The 14,126-nt window shown below is 39.0% G+C and overlaps 1 protein-coding gene across 1 annotated transcript; it reads right to left on the reverse strand.

Annotated features, from left to right (window-relative positions):
- Positions 1-396: 396 nt before the first annotated feature.
- On the reverse strand, positions 397-13,411 carry LOC139728272 (sodium-coupled neutral amino acid transporter 7-like). Its single transcript, XM_071639231.1, has 7 exons — positions 13,169-13,411; positions 12,296-12,494; positions 9,513-9,651; positions 8,306-8,459; positions 7,262-7,524; positions 3,527-3,726; positions 397-569 (listed from the first exon to the last, which is right to left on the reverse strand). Exons 1-7 carry the CDS (start codon positions 13,409-13,411, stop codon positions 397-399), a joined length of 1,371 nt encoding a protein of 456 aa, XP_071495332.1.
- Between the last annotated feature and the right edge of the window lie 715 nt (positions 13,412-14,126).

Raw genomic sequence — 14,126 nt, forward strand, 5'->3', positions numbered from 1 at the left:
GTTTGGTAAGTTTTTTTCATGCAGTGTATAACTAGTATCATTCTTATTTGCTAGTAAGTTGAAAATTCACACTTTCTTTGTCACTTCATATTTTCTCTGGTCCCCCAATCGCGAATTTAACCACTCGCGAAAGTGTGTGACAGCGGCAATTCGCGAAAATTTATGTACGCGAAAATTATAGCGTATACAGTAGTCAATCATTTACAATAAAAACAACTCAATGCAAGAATTCATTGATTTGGAAGCATTGCTGTCGTTCTACTACTAGTAAAAAAAAAAAAACTTCATATCCTGATATCTCTGATGACGTCACACACAGTCATTTCAAAATACAGAAAAGTGGTTGACGTAATGCCCTCACACTGCTCTCACTTGCACGAGATGGCCACGAGTTTCTCAGCAGATGTTCTTGCCCTGACCAGAAACGTCGTTCATGATGGCCAGGATAAAACTCTCGGAGAATATGAAGACACCGAGTGCTAGGAGGAAAGTCCCGAAGGCTATGAGGAACCACCGCTTCCTTGGCGACGCCGCAGAATGTTGGAGTACAAACTGGACTAGACATAGACCTGGGAAAAAGAAGATGGAGGTTTGAATGATGGGACTTATGCCAAACATTACATGATGAGATGACTTGCTATGAAGCTATCTTTCTTGTCATTTGAAGATCCATATCTCACTGATATATTTCATTGAAGCAAATCATCAAAAATCGACAATATCTCTGGTCCTTGATTTCAGGTGTCAGGAGTATGTAGATACAGTGGTGCACTACACATCACACAATTTTTTTATCCTTTCTTTCATGTCAAATCTGAGCACGTTGCTCTCCACATGAGTTGCAAATACGCTCTTTTCAAAGATACAACTTGACAAAGGGACAGATTAGAATGCAAATGGAAGGTGACTAATCAGTGGAGTATTTCCTGATAAAAACCAGGTGGTAATCCTCCCACACTGTGGAAAGAGAGTGTACTTTGCCCGCTTCCAAAGGATAATCTATAGTTTTGTTCACAAATAGGTACATATACAACCTTGGCCTACAGGAAAGGTGTGAATGGTCAGTTTGCATTTTCAGTTTTAAAAGATATAATAAACTAGAAATATCACTTAAGGTGATTAATACCCCCGCCCCGTGACGACAGTCTTACCCAAGGAATGATCTTTCCTTGATCTTCTGCCATTTAAATGCCGTTACCATGACAACGCAGCTTCCAACACGTCCGAAAAATATGTCTTGCACATCTTCCCACCAAGACTATTGTGTGTGCCACATTTCATAAGCTTTTGTCAAAAACTGAGGAAGTAGTTCAATCCACAAGATCTTTCCTTGATCTTCCGCCATTAATATGCCGTTACCATGGCAACGCAGCTTCCGACATGTCCAAAAAATGTGTCTTGCACATCTTCCCACCAAGACCAATGTGTGTGCCACATTTCATGAGCTTCAGTCGAATACAGAGGAAGTAGTTCAATCCGCAAGATCTTTCCTTGATCTTCTGCCATTTATATGCCGTTACCATGGCAACGCAGCTTCCGACACGTCCGAAAAATATGTCTTCCACATCTTCCCACCAAGATCAAGGTGTGTGCCACATTTCATAAGCTTTGGTCAAAAAACTGAGGAAGTAGTTAAATCCGCAAGATCTTTCCTTGATCTTCTGCCATTAATATGCCGTTACCATGGCAACGTACTTTCGGGTACTGTCAAAAAATGCGTCTTGCACATCTACAACCAAAGGCACACATCTGTACCAAGTTTCATGGAAATTGGGCAAAAACTGAGGAAGTAGTTTGCAACACAAAATTTTCCATCATTTTGGCTCATAATATGTGAGCTGTTACCATGGCAACATACTTTTTGTCATGCTGACCTATATCCTAAGACAAACATTCAATATGAATTCCATGAGAATTGGAAGAACACTGATGAAGCAGTTTTGCCATGAAGCATTTTGCCCTATATTTTACCAATAACATGCCGTTACCATGGCAACGCACTTTTTGCCACTGCGGAAATATGTGTCTTGCACATTAACATATTCAGATGAACATCTGTACCTAATTTCATAAAAATTGATCAAAAACTGTGGGAGGAGTTCGCGACGCAAGATTTGTACCCATTTTTGCCCATAATATGCCGTTACCATGGCAACGTACTTTTGGGTACTGTAAAAAAATATGTCTTGCACATCTACAACCCAAGGCACACATCTGTGCCAAGTTTTATCGGAATCGGTTGAAAACTGAGGAAGTAGTTCGCGACGCAAGATTTGCAACGGACCGACCGCCCGACCGCCCGACCGCCCGACCGTCCGCTGATTCCTATATACCCCCTTCAAACTTCGTTTGGCGGGGGTATAATGAAATAATAAAAACAAATAAAAGTTGCGATTTCAGACTTGAAGATGGGTACATCTTTTCAGCTGATTTTCTTTTATCATAATATTTCACAGTCAAGTTCATATCCAAAATTTAATGTCTGACAAGAGATTTTTCAAAGCCCTATACACAAAGCATTCATATTCTTATCTTCTCCTATGGACCATGTAATATATGTCACATTGATGCTCTGATTACAAGATCATACAACACTGTAAATATAAAGTAACTTAAAGATAATTCCACAGATTTCAACTTCTTTGTTGCACAAGAAGCTTGAAGTTATCTGAAATCCTTGAGCACAGACGCTCGGTCCAAGCCAACATTAATATGATTTAACATTATACAAAGATGCTACAATCATACTGTATGAAAAGATAGCTCAAGACTTTAAGCTGTAGCTTTTACGTATAATTCATTGCATTGCCGATACGATACTGTTGCACATTATAAAACTAATAGAGACCAAATTTCTCTCTAAACAACTTTATGCCTATGCTACCAACAATGTGTGTACATGTACAATGATAATGAAGAAACCAATTTATAAATTAAATCAAATCAAATATTATATTATTTTAAATTATATTATATAATATTATATCACATCATATCATATATTATGCATCATACATCATATCATATATCACATATCATACATCATACATCATACCATATCATATCATATATCATATCATACCATATCATACCATATCATATCATACCATACCATACCATACCATACCATACCATATCATATCATATCATATCATATCATACCATACCATACCATACCATACCATACCATACCATACCATACCATATCATATCATATCATATCATATCATATCATATCATATCATATCATATCATATCATATCATATCATATCATATCATATCATATCATATCATATCATATTATAATAATGTATGAGACAGATGGGGAATTTGACTACCAAATTAAAAAGTCCAAGAAGTAAGTTTGCAGAAATGTGTCTCCTAAAAATTCTGTTCAGAAGTGTAGTAACCATGGCAATACTCGTGCAAAAAGATATGCAAATATCCTGCCTTGCACAATCCTAAACTGAAGCACACACGCATGCAGATTAAACTGAAATTCTAACGAGTTAGACAAACACCCACCTGGGAAGACAAATATAAAGACAGCACCCAGCCCACCGATGACGGAAATTACGACACCGATGTCGGGAATGAAGAGCGCCAGCAACAGCGACAACATAAACCACGTCAGCGTTTCGATCACTCGCCGCCTCCTCTCTCTGAAACGCCACTCCTCGTCGGTTTTCTTCATGATAGACTGGAGCATAGTGTCCACCGCAAGTCTGTTAGAAAGTTTTGCAGAAGCAAATTATTATGGTAGACATAATAAGAATTTTGTGGTAGAAATGCACAGATGAAAAGGTGTAAGTTGTTGTATGTTGCACACACACGTATACACACAACCACATTCACATACACTTTGTATACTGTAATTTAAAGTGGATATTTTCGTGCAACTAGTTTTTCGCGCTCAGCTGGGTAAAAAGAGTTTCGTGTGTTTTTAATTCTGCGGAAACAAGAAATTAACTACTGAAACATATGGCAAACAAAAATATTCGCGTGCTTTTATTTTCGTGCTAGTTTCTGGTTACGCAAAATAAACAAAAATTTCAACACTGCAAAAATTTCCACTTTTACAGTACATCATATAACATGTACCTGTACTGTACTTTCCAACAACAATACTTGCAAAGTTAAAAATAATGCATGGATTGCATTTTTTCACCTGCAAGAATCTATCGTCACATGGTTATGTGAATTGGAAGTAGTGTTTGCAAGGTACACAGTTGAATGCTTTGCCAATAAAAACTAGATGTTGTACCTGCACACAATTTCTGTAATAAGGTTTTGAATGATTACATTTTTCTTCACAGCGCAGAGAGAAAATTGGAGAGGAAAAGAACCAAAAAGCGAATGCGCCATCATTCTGCACCTTAGGGACTTTTTCTGGACTCTCCTGAATCGTACCACTGAGCAATACTGTATAACTATTGTATGGGTTGTTCACATGCCAACAATCGACTATCGGTAGATATATATGACTATGTGATTGCCTGCCATTTGTACGAGTCTCCATTTGGCAAAATATCCTTGCTAATATTCCCCCATGGCAGACAAACATGCTCATGCGATCAATTGGCAAATGAAGGCGTCAATGTGTAATTGATAATAAAAACTTTGGTATACAATTTCGGTGCACACTGCACAAGTGAGGTGCAAACTGCAGATGCCTTTAATTAATAGTACTCCCTGCATAGCTAGCTAGCTATCTGTTGGCTTGTTGGTGCTGCTGCAGAAATAACTACAAAAGAAAATTTTTAGTTGAATGTATGCATCTGTCTCAAGCTACCTTGACTGAACTCATACAATAGCAGGTGGTTACTTCTACTGGAGGAAATAAACAGAATGTTCTAACCTCTGGGTTTGAAATGTGATAGCTTCTTGGAGGTTATAAGTCATTCAATATCATTTCATACTTTCCCACCCATCATGCAGTATGTGCCCTTCTCTACTAGTCATGATATATACAATATTGGCTCCAGCAGACCATGAACTGCCTATCTTGTATTTATAAGCCAGGTCCATGTTACAAAATAAAATCACCTGTTATGAGAGAAGACAGACATAACCAAGATCTAGTGAGACTAAATAACAAAATTCCAATTTCAAACATTATGAAGAAAAAAACTATTGAATATTCAATATAAAGATGAGTGATACATTTACATGTATTCTGTATCTGTAAATAAATGTTATACAAAGTGGTAGTTACTCAAACGTTTGTTTGCACACATGAAAATACGAGAAATATTAAAACTTTGGGTCTCGGTTGAAGATATTAGTTATTGAGTTGTGAATTGCTGGAATGGATTCAGTAAAATAACCCCCTGCAGGGCTAAAAAGTTTGGAAGAAGAAAAACAAAAGGTCTAGTGAGACAGTAAGAGGGCCTGCAAGTGGTAGATATGATAGGGAAGAGAAGGCAAAGAAAGACTAGGAGAGAAAAGGCAAGAGATAAGAATGACACATGATATTCCCCTGGGTGAAAAGTTTATCACACTGAAGAAACAATGGCAATTTTGAATTGGGTGTTGGAAAAGCATATGGCTCTTTTCACACAACAAAGTGCGATAAACAATATCTGCATTTGGATGGACACGCATTTTTGCATCATGTCTCACGTGTACCACAGCATGTCAGTATGATAGCTAAAAACTGCCTTGATAATTGCCTATGGAAAGTTCAGGAGACTTGAGAAGTTGTGTTCATCTTGAATTTCTTACTTTCTCATCATTTGCAGTTTAAATTGAATTCTTCAAACATTTTAGGCCTTCAAACAAGATATTCTGCATAGGCCACTTCTACACAAATGCAACCATGATTACGACTATGTTTTCTGCAATAACACTACAACTTACAGATTAAATGCATATTATGCTACATGCAGGAAATATGCTGAGAATAGGGCTGTGCAATCATTTTATGAATGAATGTTTTAGAGTAGCATATCCTGTGTTTGTCATTTCCAAATCTAATCAAACATGTGAGAAAATATTTGCAAAGATGTGTATTTTGGCTCTGAATTTTGGAGACTGCATGATGGCACTCATTTAGAATGCCTGAAATATGAAAAGCAAGAGATACCAACCTGTGCTGTAGCCACATACAGGCTTTGTCTTTGGGACCAGCAGTTTTTTTTTTTTCTGTTTTGTTATACCACAATTTAATTACAGCCGAACAAAAAAGTACATAAAGATACACAGACAATCATTTTGGGACCTGAATTTTCACTTCGTTGTAACGAGAGTTTCATTGGTTTTGCTACAAGCATGTTTGTCATAATGGGAGTGCACAGAACACTGTATGTAACTCCATAGTGTTAGAAGGTGAGAGAATGAAAAAGGCAACTTGAAAAGCACTCTGAGAGCGCAGACCTCCGCCAAGCAGTTACTTTCCACCGATGATCTTGCTCTTCCAATAGAGATTTTTTTTTCTCCTGTCTACCACTGGGGAAAAGCTCTTTGGGCTCCTCCATAGAGATAAGTGATTTCCACCCATAGGTCTACATGCTGAAAAATTTCCCAATATAGAAGCCTTTGTTACATCATAAACTCTCAGCTGCGCGGCGCGCCTCGCCCTAGCAAAAAGTGGGGCACGCACTTTAGTGCGCGCATGCAAACCTCAAATACGCGCAGCCTGAACTCCCAAGTTCATTGACCCTACCTGCCAAAATATCACAAATCCTTCATAAATTCCCCAAAAATTCTCGGATCACTGCCAAAAGTTAATCGTTTTGTACTTGTGTCATTCTCAACCTTCCCTGCAAGTTTCATCCCAATCCATTCACTACTTTTTGATTTATTTTGCACACGGACAAACGAACTAATTAACGAACTAATGAACCAACGGTAACGAAAACATAACCTCCTCCCTTGGCGGAGGTAACTACACTATACAAAGACCCATTTCATACCAAAAGTGCTGTCTCTACACATACAAGCACACTGCACACTGATCAGCAGTATGCAGTCAAATCTGCCTGTTTGAAAGTAAGAAAATAATCCCTAAGCGATCACTAAAGGACAATTTTTATTTTTTGAACGGACATCTCTATGGCAGTACCTTCACAACAAGATCTACTCATGCAGTCTGTGTATATTTCGCATGTACTGAGCTGCATCTGAATTTCTCTTTTACAGAACATGTAACGAGAAGTGAACGTAGGAATGAATGTGTGCATGAATGACACAGCGCTGTATGTATGGCCTCTTTGCCTGCATATAGGTCTCCAAGTGGACTGCAGATGCAAGTTGCCTCACCTGCCGCAGAAGTGCAGTATGGGGTAGGTGGTGAGCATGTTGGCGAGGGCCATGAAGCGCGCGATCATGACGGTCACCTCCCTGCGGTGGTAGGACACCAGGATGTCTGAGCAGACATTGCTGCCGAAGGTCAGGGAGCCGAAGATGCCCGCCAGCGTGTAGGCGGTGAAGCTGATGAAGAGGCCGGGGATGACCACGCGGGCGAACCTCTTGACAGACCGGTTGTAGAGGCTGGAGTACACCGGCACGACGCTGACGTGACACTGCAGGACAGTGAGGACAGCAAGCAAGAATGATTCTTTTAAAAAGAATTGTTTTTAAATTACAGTGTATGTATTTTGCTCATTTTGACATCTTTATTTCACTATATATGCTGTACATTTTATGGCAGGTTTTGCTTTTGTGCATATTGTAGATTGATTTTGCAAAATCAAAAGCAAACTGAAACACTGCCTTCTTTTACACAAATGAAAAATATATGTATATACCGTGTTTACGGTGTGAAAAAAACTCACTCTTCTCAGTTGCAATTTCACCATTTGCGAAAATGTCTCCCTAAAGCTCTTCTCAGTTGCAATTTCAAAATTAGCAAAATTGTCTCCCAAAAGCTGGAAATATTATGTTATTATAGCGAAGTACATGTATAACAGCAAGTCCCTAATCACACATTCAAGTAAATTTTACTTCTGTAGGACTTGCAGAAACAATGGTTAGGGTGCTGCTGCAGATGTAGGAACAGCTGAATGCATAAGCATTGTCATTCTACATTTGAATTCTTCAATTAAGTCTTTTGACCTGTTGAGGACGGGTTGATTTTACTACAACACACATTTCCCATAGACACTTGCCTGAGTGTACTCATCCTCAATGGGTCAATTGCATTTTGTTTTCTTAAGTGCAAGCTACTGCATACTGATCATTCACTTTACACCAAAAAAAAAATCCCCTTTCTTTCAAATCAAGCAGCAGGAAACATCATAGACACACACACAGTGGCTCTGTTGCAGAGGAAATGGTGCCTACTATCAAAACGGCCGAACTTGCCTGAAAACCGAAGCATATAGTTGGCACAGCTACAAAGACCTGCGTCCATGACGACGGCTCAGTGACAAGATCTTCACTGGGCGTGTGCTTCCAGGCGAAATAATTGATGATGACAACAGCACAGATATATAGAGATGCCAATACACCTACAGACCTGTATGATTGGGTAGGAGAAAGTAGAATTACATAGATAGGAACATACAACCAACACCCACATAGTATTGCAACTGATTGAGAAGGAGCTCTTCAATGACATATCTCAGGTATGTATGCCCATGATTTTTTTTATCACGGCCATTACTAATTAACAATGAATACTGTAAAACGAGGAATGTTCGCGTGCATTTTAATTTTGCGAATTTCGCGAGCGCCAAGATTCGCGAAATTAAAATGCACGCGAAAGTTCTTGTCTACACTATATGCATTGAACGCCAGTGGCAGTTCGCGAAAATTTCATGCGGCACAAAAGGCCATCGGCTCCAATTCGTGAAAAATTCATGCCACGAATATATCATGTTTTACAGTAATCTATGCTTATTCACATCAACACAGGGCAATTTGTCAGTCAGTTGCAATGTAACAACCCGATGCAAGAATCTATCAATTGAATCCACATCCTAGTTCATGTGTAGCACAGCATACAATGTTTGGTGCACTTGTCAGGATCCTCTCTCCCACATAATATAAGCATATACAGTGCATATACAGGGCTCGACACTAATGGTGGCCCGGTGGCCCGCTGGCCCGGGGCCACCAAAAACGTACGTCGGGCCACCAAAATTTCAGAATTGAAGAATGTGGTGGCTTGATCGGGCCACCAAAAAAGTTTGGATGTTTGCCTTTGGGCCACTAAAAATAAAAGTTAGTGTGGAGCCCTGGTATATATATATATATATATATATATATTTTTTTTTTTTTTTTTTTTTTTTTTTTTTAAATCAATGCATTGAAAAATTTTGTTGGTTGAGAATTGCAAGGTTGCAGGAAAATATAACATTTATTGAATCATTGTGATCATTTTATGCCCATACCCCCTCCCCCTTGTTAGATCTGACATCTCCAGGTCGCCTGGTCTGTAGTATCTACCTGGGTGGGACTGGATATTCTCATCTCCTCTGCAAGTGTCTCTCTAAAAGTGTCATGGGGTCCAACCACTGGTCTCAAATTGGACAAGTTATTAGCTTGAAAGACATCGAAGCTTGCTTACCCTGGGTACTTGAGGAAGTCGACCTTCTTGGGTATGCAGAGTGGTAGGACGATAAGGAGGCCCCAACATGTGATAGTGAAACGTCTGTCAAGGTACCAGTCCTTCACTTCCTCATCCCCCTTGACTATGTATGAAATAACTGTGAACAGAAAACAAAATTTGAATTGGCTTTTGCATGCTAAGGTCCCTGCACTATATTCCTACAACTGTGCATACTACGGTATCAGCAAACTTGAAAGTGTGGGGAAAATAGCCCTTCAAAGAAAATCCAAACACATATATCCAAACAATGTCTCAGCGATAGCAATTGGATTGTGATACTTCAATTCAAAGGAAAATTATGGTTCCCTGTACATTATGCAGAAACATTTTCTATCATTTTAATTCGACCAGAAGAAAGAAGTGTTGAACAGAGTACAAATGATATACAAGGGTATGATTTAAATTCATTTGCCCTACTAGGCTAGCCTAGCTCATTACTGATATGGTCGCTTCAACCACTACATTCTGCAAGCATGTCCACCTTCAAGATAAAACTCAGAGTAATTCAAACTTTCTTTATAGAGCCTGGTGACTTAATGTAAAGTCAGGGCTCGACACTAATGGTGGCCCGGTGGCCCGGGGCCACCAAAAACGCACGTCGGGCCACCAAAATATCAGAAATGAAGATTTTGGTGGCCCGATTGGGCCACCAAAAAAAAGTCGGATGTTTGCCTTTAATTTTGGAAATAAACGGCGGTAACAATATTGGCTCCGTAAGATGCTAAAATAAATGTCAATGTTTGCTTTTTATTTTAGAAATGAATAACGGTAATATTCGACTCCGTATGATACTAAAATAAATGCCGGATGTTTGCTTTTACGTTCGAAAGTAAATAGCAATGACATTCAGCTTCGGAAGATGCTAAAATAAACGTCGAATGATCCCTTTGACGTTCGGAAATGAATAACAATAATATTCAACTCCGTACGATGATTAAATAAAATAATGTTGGATGTTTGCTCTTACTTTTGAAAGTAAATAGCTATAACACTCGGCTGCAGAAGATGGCAAAATAAATGTCAGATTGTTGCTTTTACGTTTGGAAGTGAATACCAGTAACACTCTGCTCCATACGATGCTAAAATAAATGTCGGATGTTTGCTTTTACATTTCGAAATGAATAGCAGTAACATTCAGCTGCATTTGATGGTAAAATAAATGTCTGATGTCTGCCTTGACGTTTGAAAATGAAAACAGTAACATTCAGCTCCGTACGATGCTAGAATAATTGTCAGATGATTCATTTCACTTTCGGAAGTGGACAGCAGGAACATTCGGCTCCGTACGATGATAAAATAAATGCCGGATGTTTGCTTATAAATTTGGAAATGAATAACAGATTGTTGCTTTTACATTTGGAAATGATTAACGGTTTCAATCGGTTCAGTTAGATGCTGAAATGAAAAGCGCATGTTTGCTTTCACTTTCGGAAATGAATAGGGATAACATTCAGCTCCGTAAGATGCTAAAATGAATATCGGTTGTTTTCTTTTACATTTAAAAATTATTAACGGCAACAATTGGTTCCGTAAGGTGCTAAAATACTAGTAAGTGTTGGATGATTGCTTTTACAATCAGAAATGAATAACGGTAACTTTCGGCACTTTACAATGCTAAAACAAATGTCGGATGTTTACAAATGTCTGTAAATGCTCCCACTTTCTCATTTCAAACGGAAGTTTTGACCACGAAAATAGCATAAAATTTCAATATAATCTATAAGCCTATTTGCTAAATGTTAGAACTCAGAATAACGGTAAGATGATTGAATTTTCTATTCACTAATGTTGGACATGGGTACCTGTATTACTTCAGTAATGCTTAATATTTATGCTTCTATGTTTAGTAGGACCGACTTAATTTTTTCATGTTTTTCTTGATTTTTTTTCGGGCCACCAGATATTACTTTCGGGCCACCAAAAAATACAAAGTCATGATTTTGGTGGCCCGATCGGGCCACCAGAAATAAAAGTTAGTGTCGAGCCCTGAAAGTATACAATTGTCCTCTCTATAAGCTCTTGATAATAACTGTTCTGAGAGTAATTATGTTTGCAAAGGTTTTTTTTCCCTTCTTTATCCCAAACACCTTTTCCTGCATAGCAGACATGAAGACACATCAAAGATAAGCATTTTTTTTTCTTCTGCAAATGCAGCTGAAGCACATATTCCTCTGATTGCTGGGCAGACGAAAGATAAGAGTGTAACACACATTAAATAGTCACTTGATTCTTTACAATTTTTTTTTTTCTATTGAAAGGCAGTGATTTTTCTCTTCCAGCCCAATTTACCTTTCAAACCTTCCCCCTCTTTCTTGATACTTGATACTTGATAAGGTGGAATATACTGGAGCGGAATATACTTGTGTGTCGTGGGGAAGTGCTACAGTGATGGTCTTTATTTACGATGAAAAGTGTGCACTGTGAGAGTAAAATCTGGATAAATTCTTCTGTACAGAATAACAGATCCAGTAGGAGACTGCAAAATTGTAAAAGTGGGGAGAGCAGCCTCTCTGAATATTGTCAGGGTGGTGGCATGCACGACTGGACAATCCAATAGGTGGGTGGTTCCAGATACTAATTGTCCTTGGAAAGCATGCATCATAAATGCATCAAGAGATGTCTTGGGTATTATGAACTTCAGGACATGTGGGTGTACCATTTGGCAATTCATGAGTGAGAATTCTCTTTGGATGTCTACTCAAAATTCAAGGACTACATGAACATCCTCCTGGTCTACTTACTCCCATCTGTTTGGTCTCCGATGATGATAAAGAAGGTGATGCAGGTGCCAAAGCAGTAGGCGATAATGCACAACTCACAGGCCAGCCGCCCGATGGGGCCACACATCTCCTGTACCACCCCCTGGTAGGAGGTAGATTGTCTCACGTCAGAGCACAGGGCGAGGATGAGTAGGGTGGCCATAATGAGCCCAACGAGAACCTAAAAGAATGTACATGCAAAATCGCATAAATACAGTAAGACATGCATTACAATCAACAAGTCAATGCATAAACGAACCTCATGTTACAAGCTTTACATTGTAGCTGCACTGTCAATTTGGGATGCCTCAAGTTTATTCCTTCAAGGCTTCTGAATTTGACAGAATCTTGAATGGAAAACTGCAAATTTTATATAAACCAATGAAAGGGCAGTCATTTCACTGAAGCCAAGAATTACAGTACTTAAACGTACACCTGTATTCTCAAATTTTATAAGGACATCTTGACTGATCTTTTTTTTCTCATAAAAATTATGAATGCAGTAACCCCAGATTAAAACCTACATGTATTTATTCTCTTAAACTGAATCTGAATTCACTAAAAATCTCCACTGGGTTAGGATAAATCTACTGTACTTTCAGTCACGAGTGTTAAACAATGTTAAAAGATAAATGAGCAAACAAATACTATGATCAGAAGGAAATCTTTTAAAAGTTGCATTACCAATATTCCCCACAACAGTACATTTACATCAAGGCCACACAATTCAGCCTCTGGGCTGCTACATTGTATGTACTTTCCTTTTGATGAAAGAAACCAATATCTATCTACACAATTGCAGCACAGATTAATGAATAAAGTCCTAATAATGATGGCAGCTGCAAAACAACTCACTGATTGCAAGATGATACTGATGGTTATGCCGCCTGCTGCCTGGTATGCAAAAGGGAAGTTGAGCAGCCCTGCTCCGATGCAGGCGTTGACCAGAATGAACATGGCTCCAAGAATGGACGTCTCGCCGGTCGGGGTAGGGAGCATCCGGATGGACACGCTGCCCAGAAGGGATTGGCTCTCACTCGACTCGTATCCATCTGGGGCGGCGTTGACACCATTCAGGTTGAGAACCTTATTGCTCATCCTGAAGCTGAAGAAGCAGCTCTCTAGTAAAGGTCACAGCTACTTTATTGCCACACAAAGTTGTCATCAAACACATTGGAAGTGTTTTGCTCTTTTCTTTCTCTCTCTCTCTCTCTCTCTTTGCCAATTTTGGCACAATGAGTTCAAGTAAATGTACAAAGTTGGCAGTTTCTGTCAGCTTTTCCTCCCGCACACATATCACTCCAATTTTCTTGCACGCTGCGTCTGGTCGGGCCAAGCAGAGAAGTACCGGTAAGTTTATATTTACAGTATTCTACTAGTCCTACACTTCAGCAGACTTACCAATTCAGTAGGTTTCTACCACAGGTCTTGTCTGTTTTGCAATGCTCCACATGCACACTCCACTCCAGACAACACAAAATAGATATCTGATATCATCAGAGCTGTTGTCTTTGAGCGTCAAAAGTGAACATCATAGACGGTATTCGGTATTAGTACACAGATCATCCAATGACAATGTGTTGGCGAGGTCGAATTTCACTGCTCAAGGGAAGTCCGGGCCGGGTGACAAATTACACATACTAGTGGGGTGGCTTAGTGACAAATATACTGATAATCGTGACACGCCGGACAAAAGTGTCATTTTTTCCTCAGACATTTGTATATATATGAGGATCAAAATTAGGGGGTGCTCCAAGAAATCCGCTAACAGAAAAGATGAGAAAATGCCCTTAATTTGTACATAACAATAGTG

The sequence above is a fragment of the Diadema antillarum genome, unplaced genomic scaffold (genome assembly GCF_040938485.1).
Source record: "Diadema antillarum isolate AM-2024a unplaced genomic scaffold, OU_Dant_1.0 seq00000170_RagTag, whole genome shotgun sequence".
NCBI classification, from domain to species: Eukaryota; Metazoa; Echinodermata; class Echinoidea; order Diadematoida; family Diadematidae; genus Diadema; species Diadema antillarum.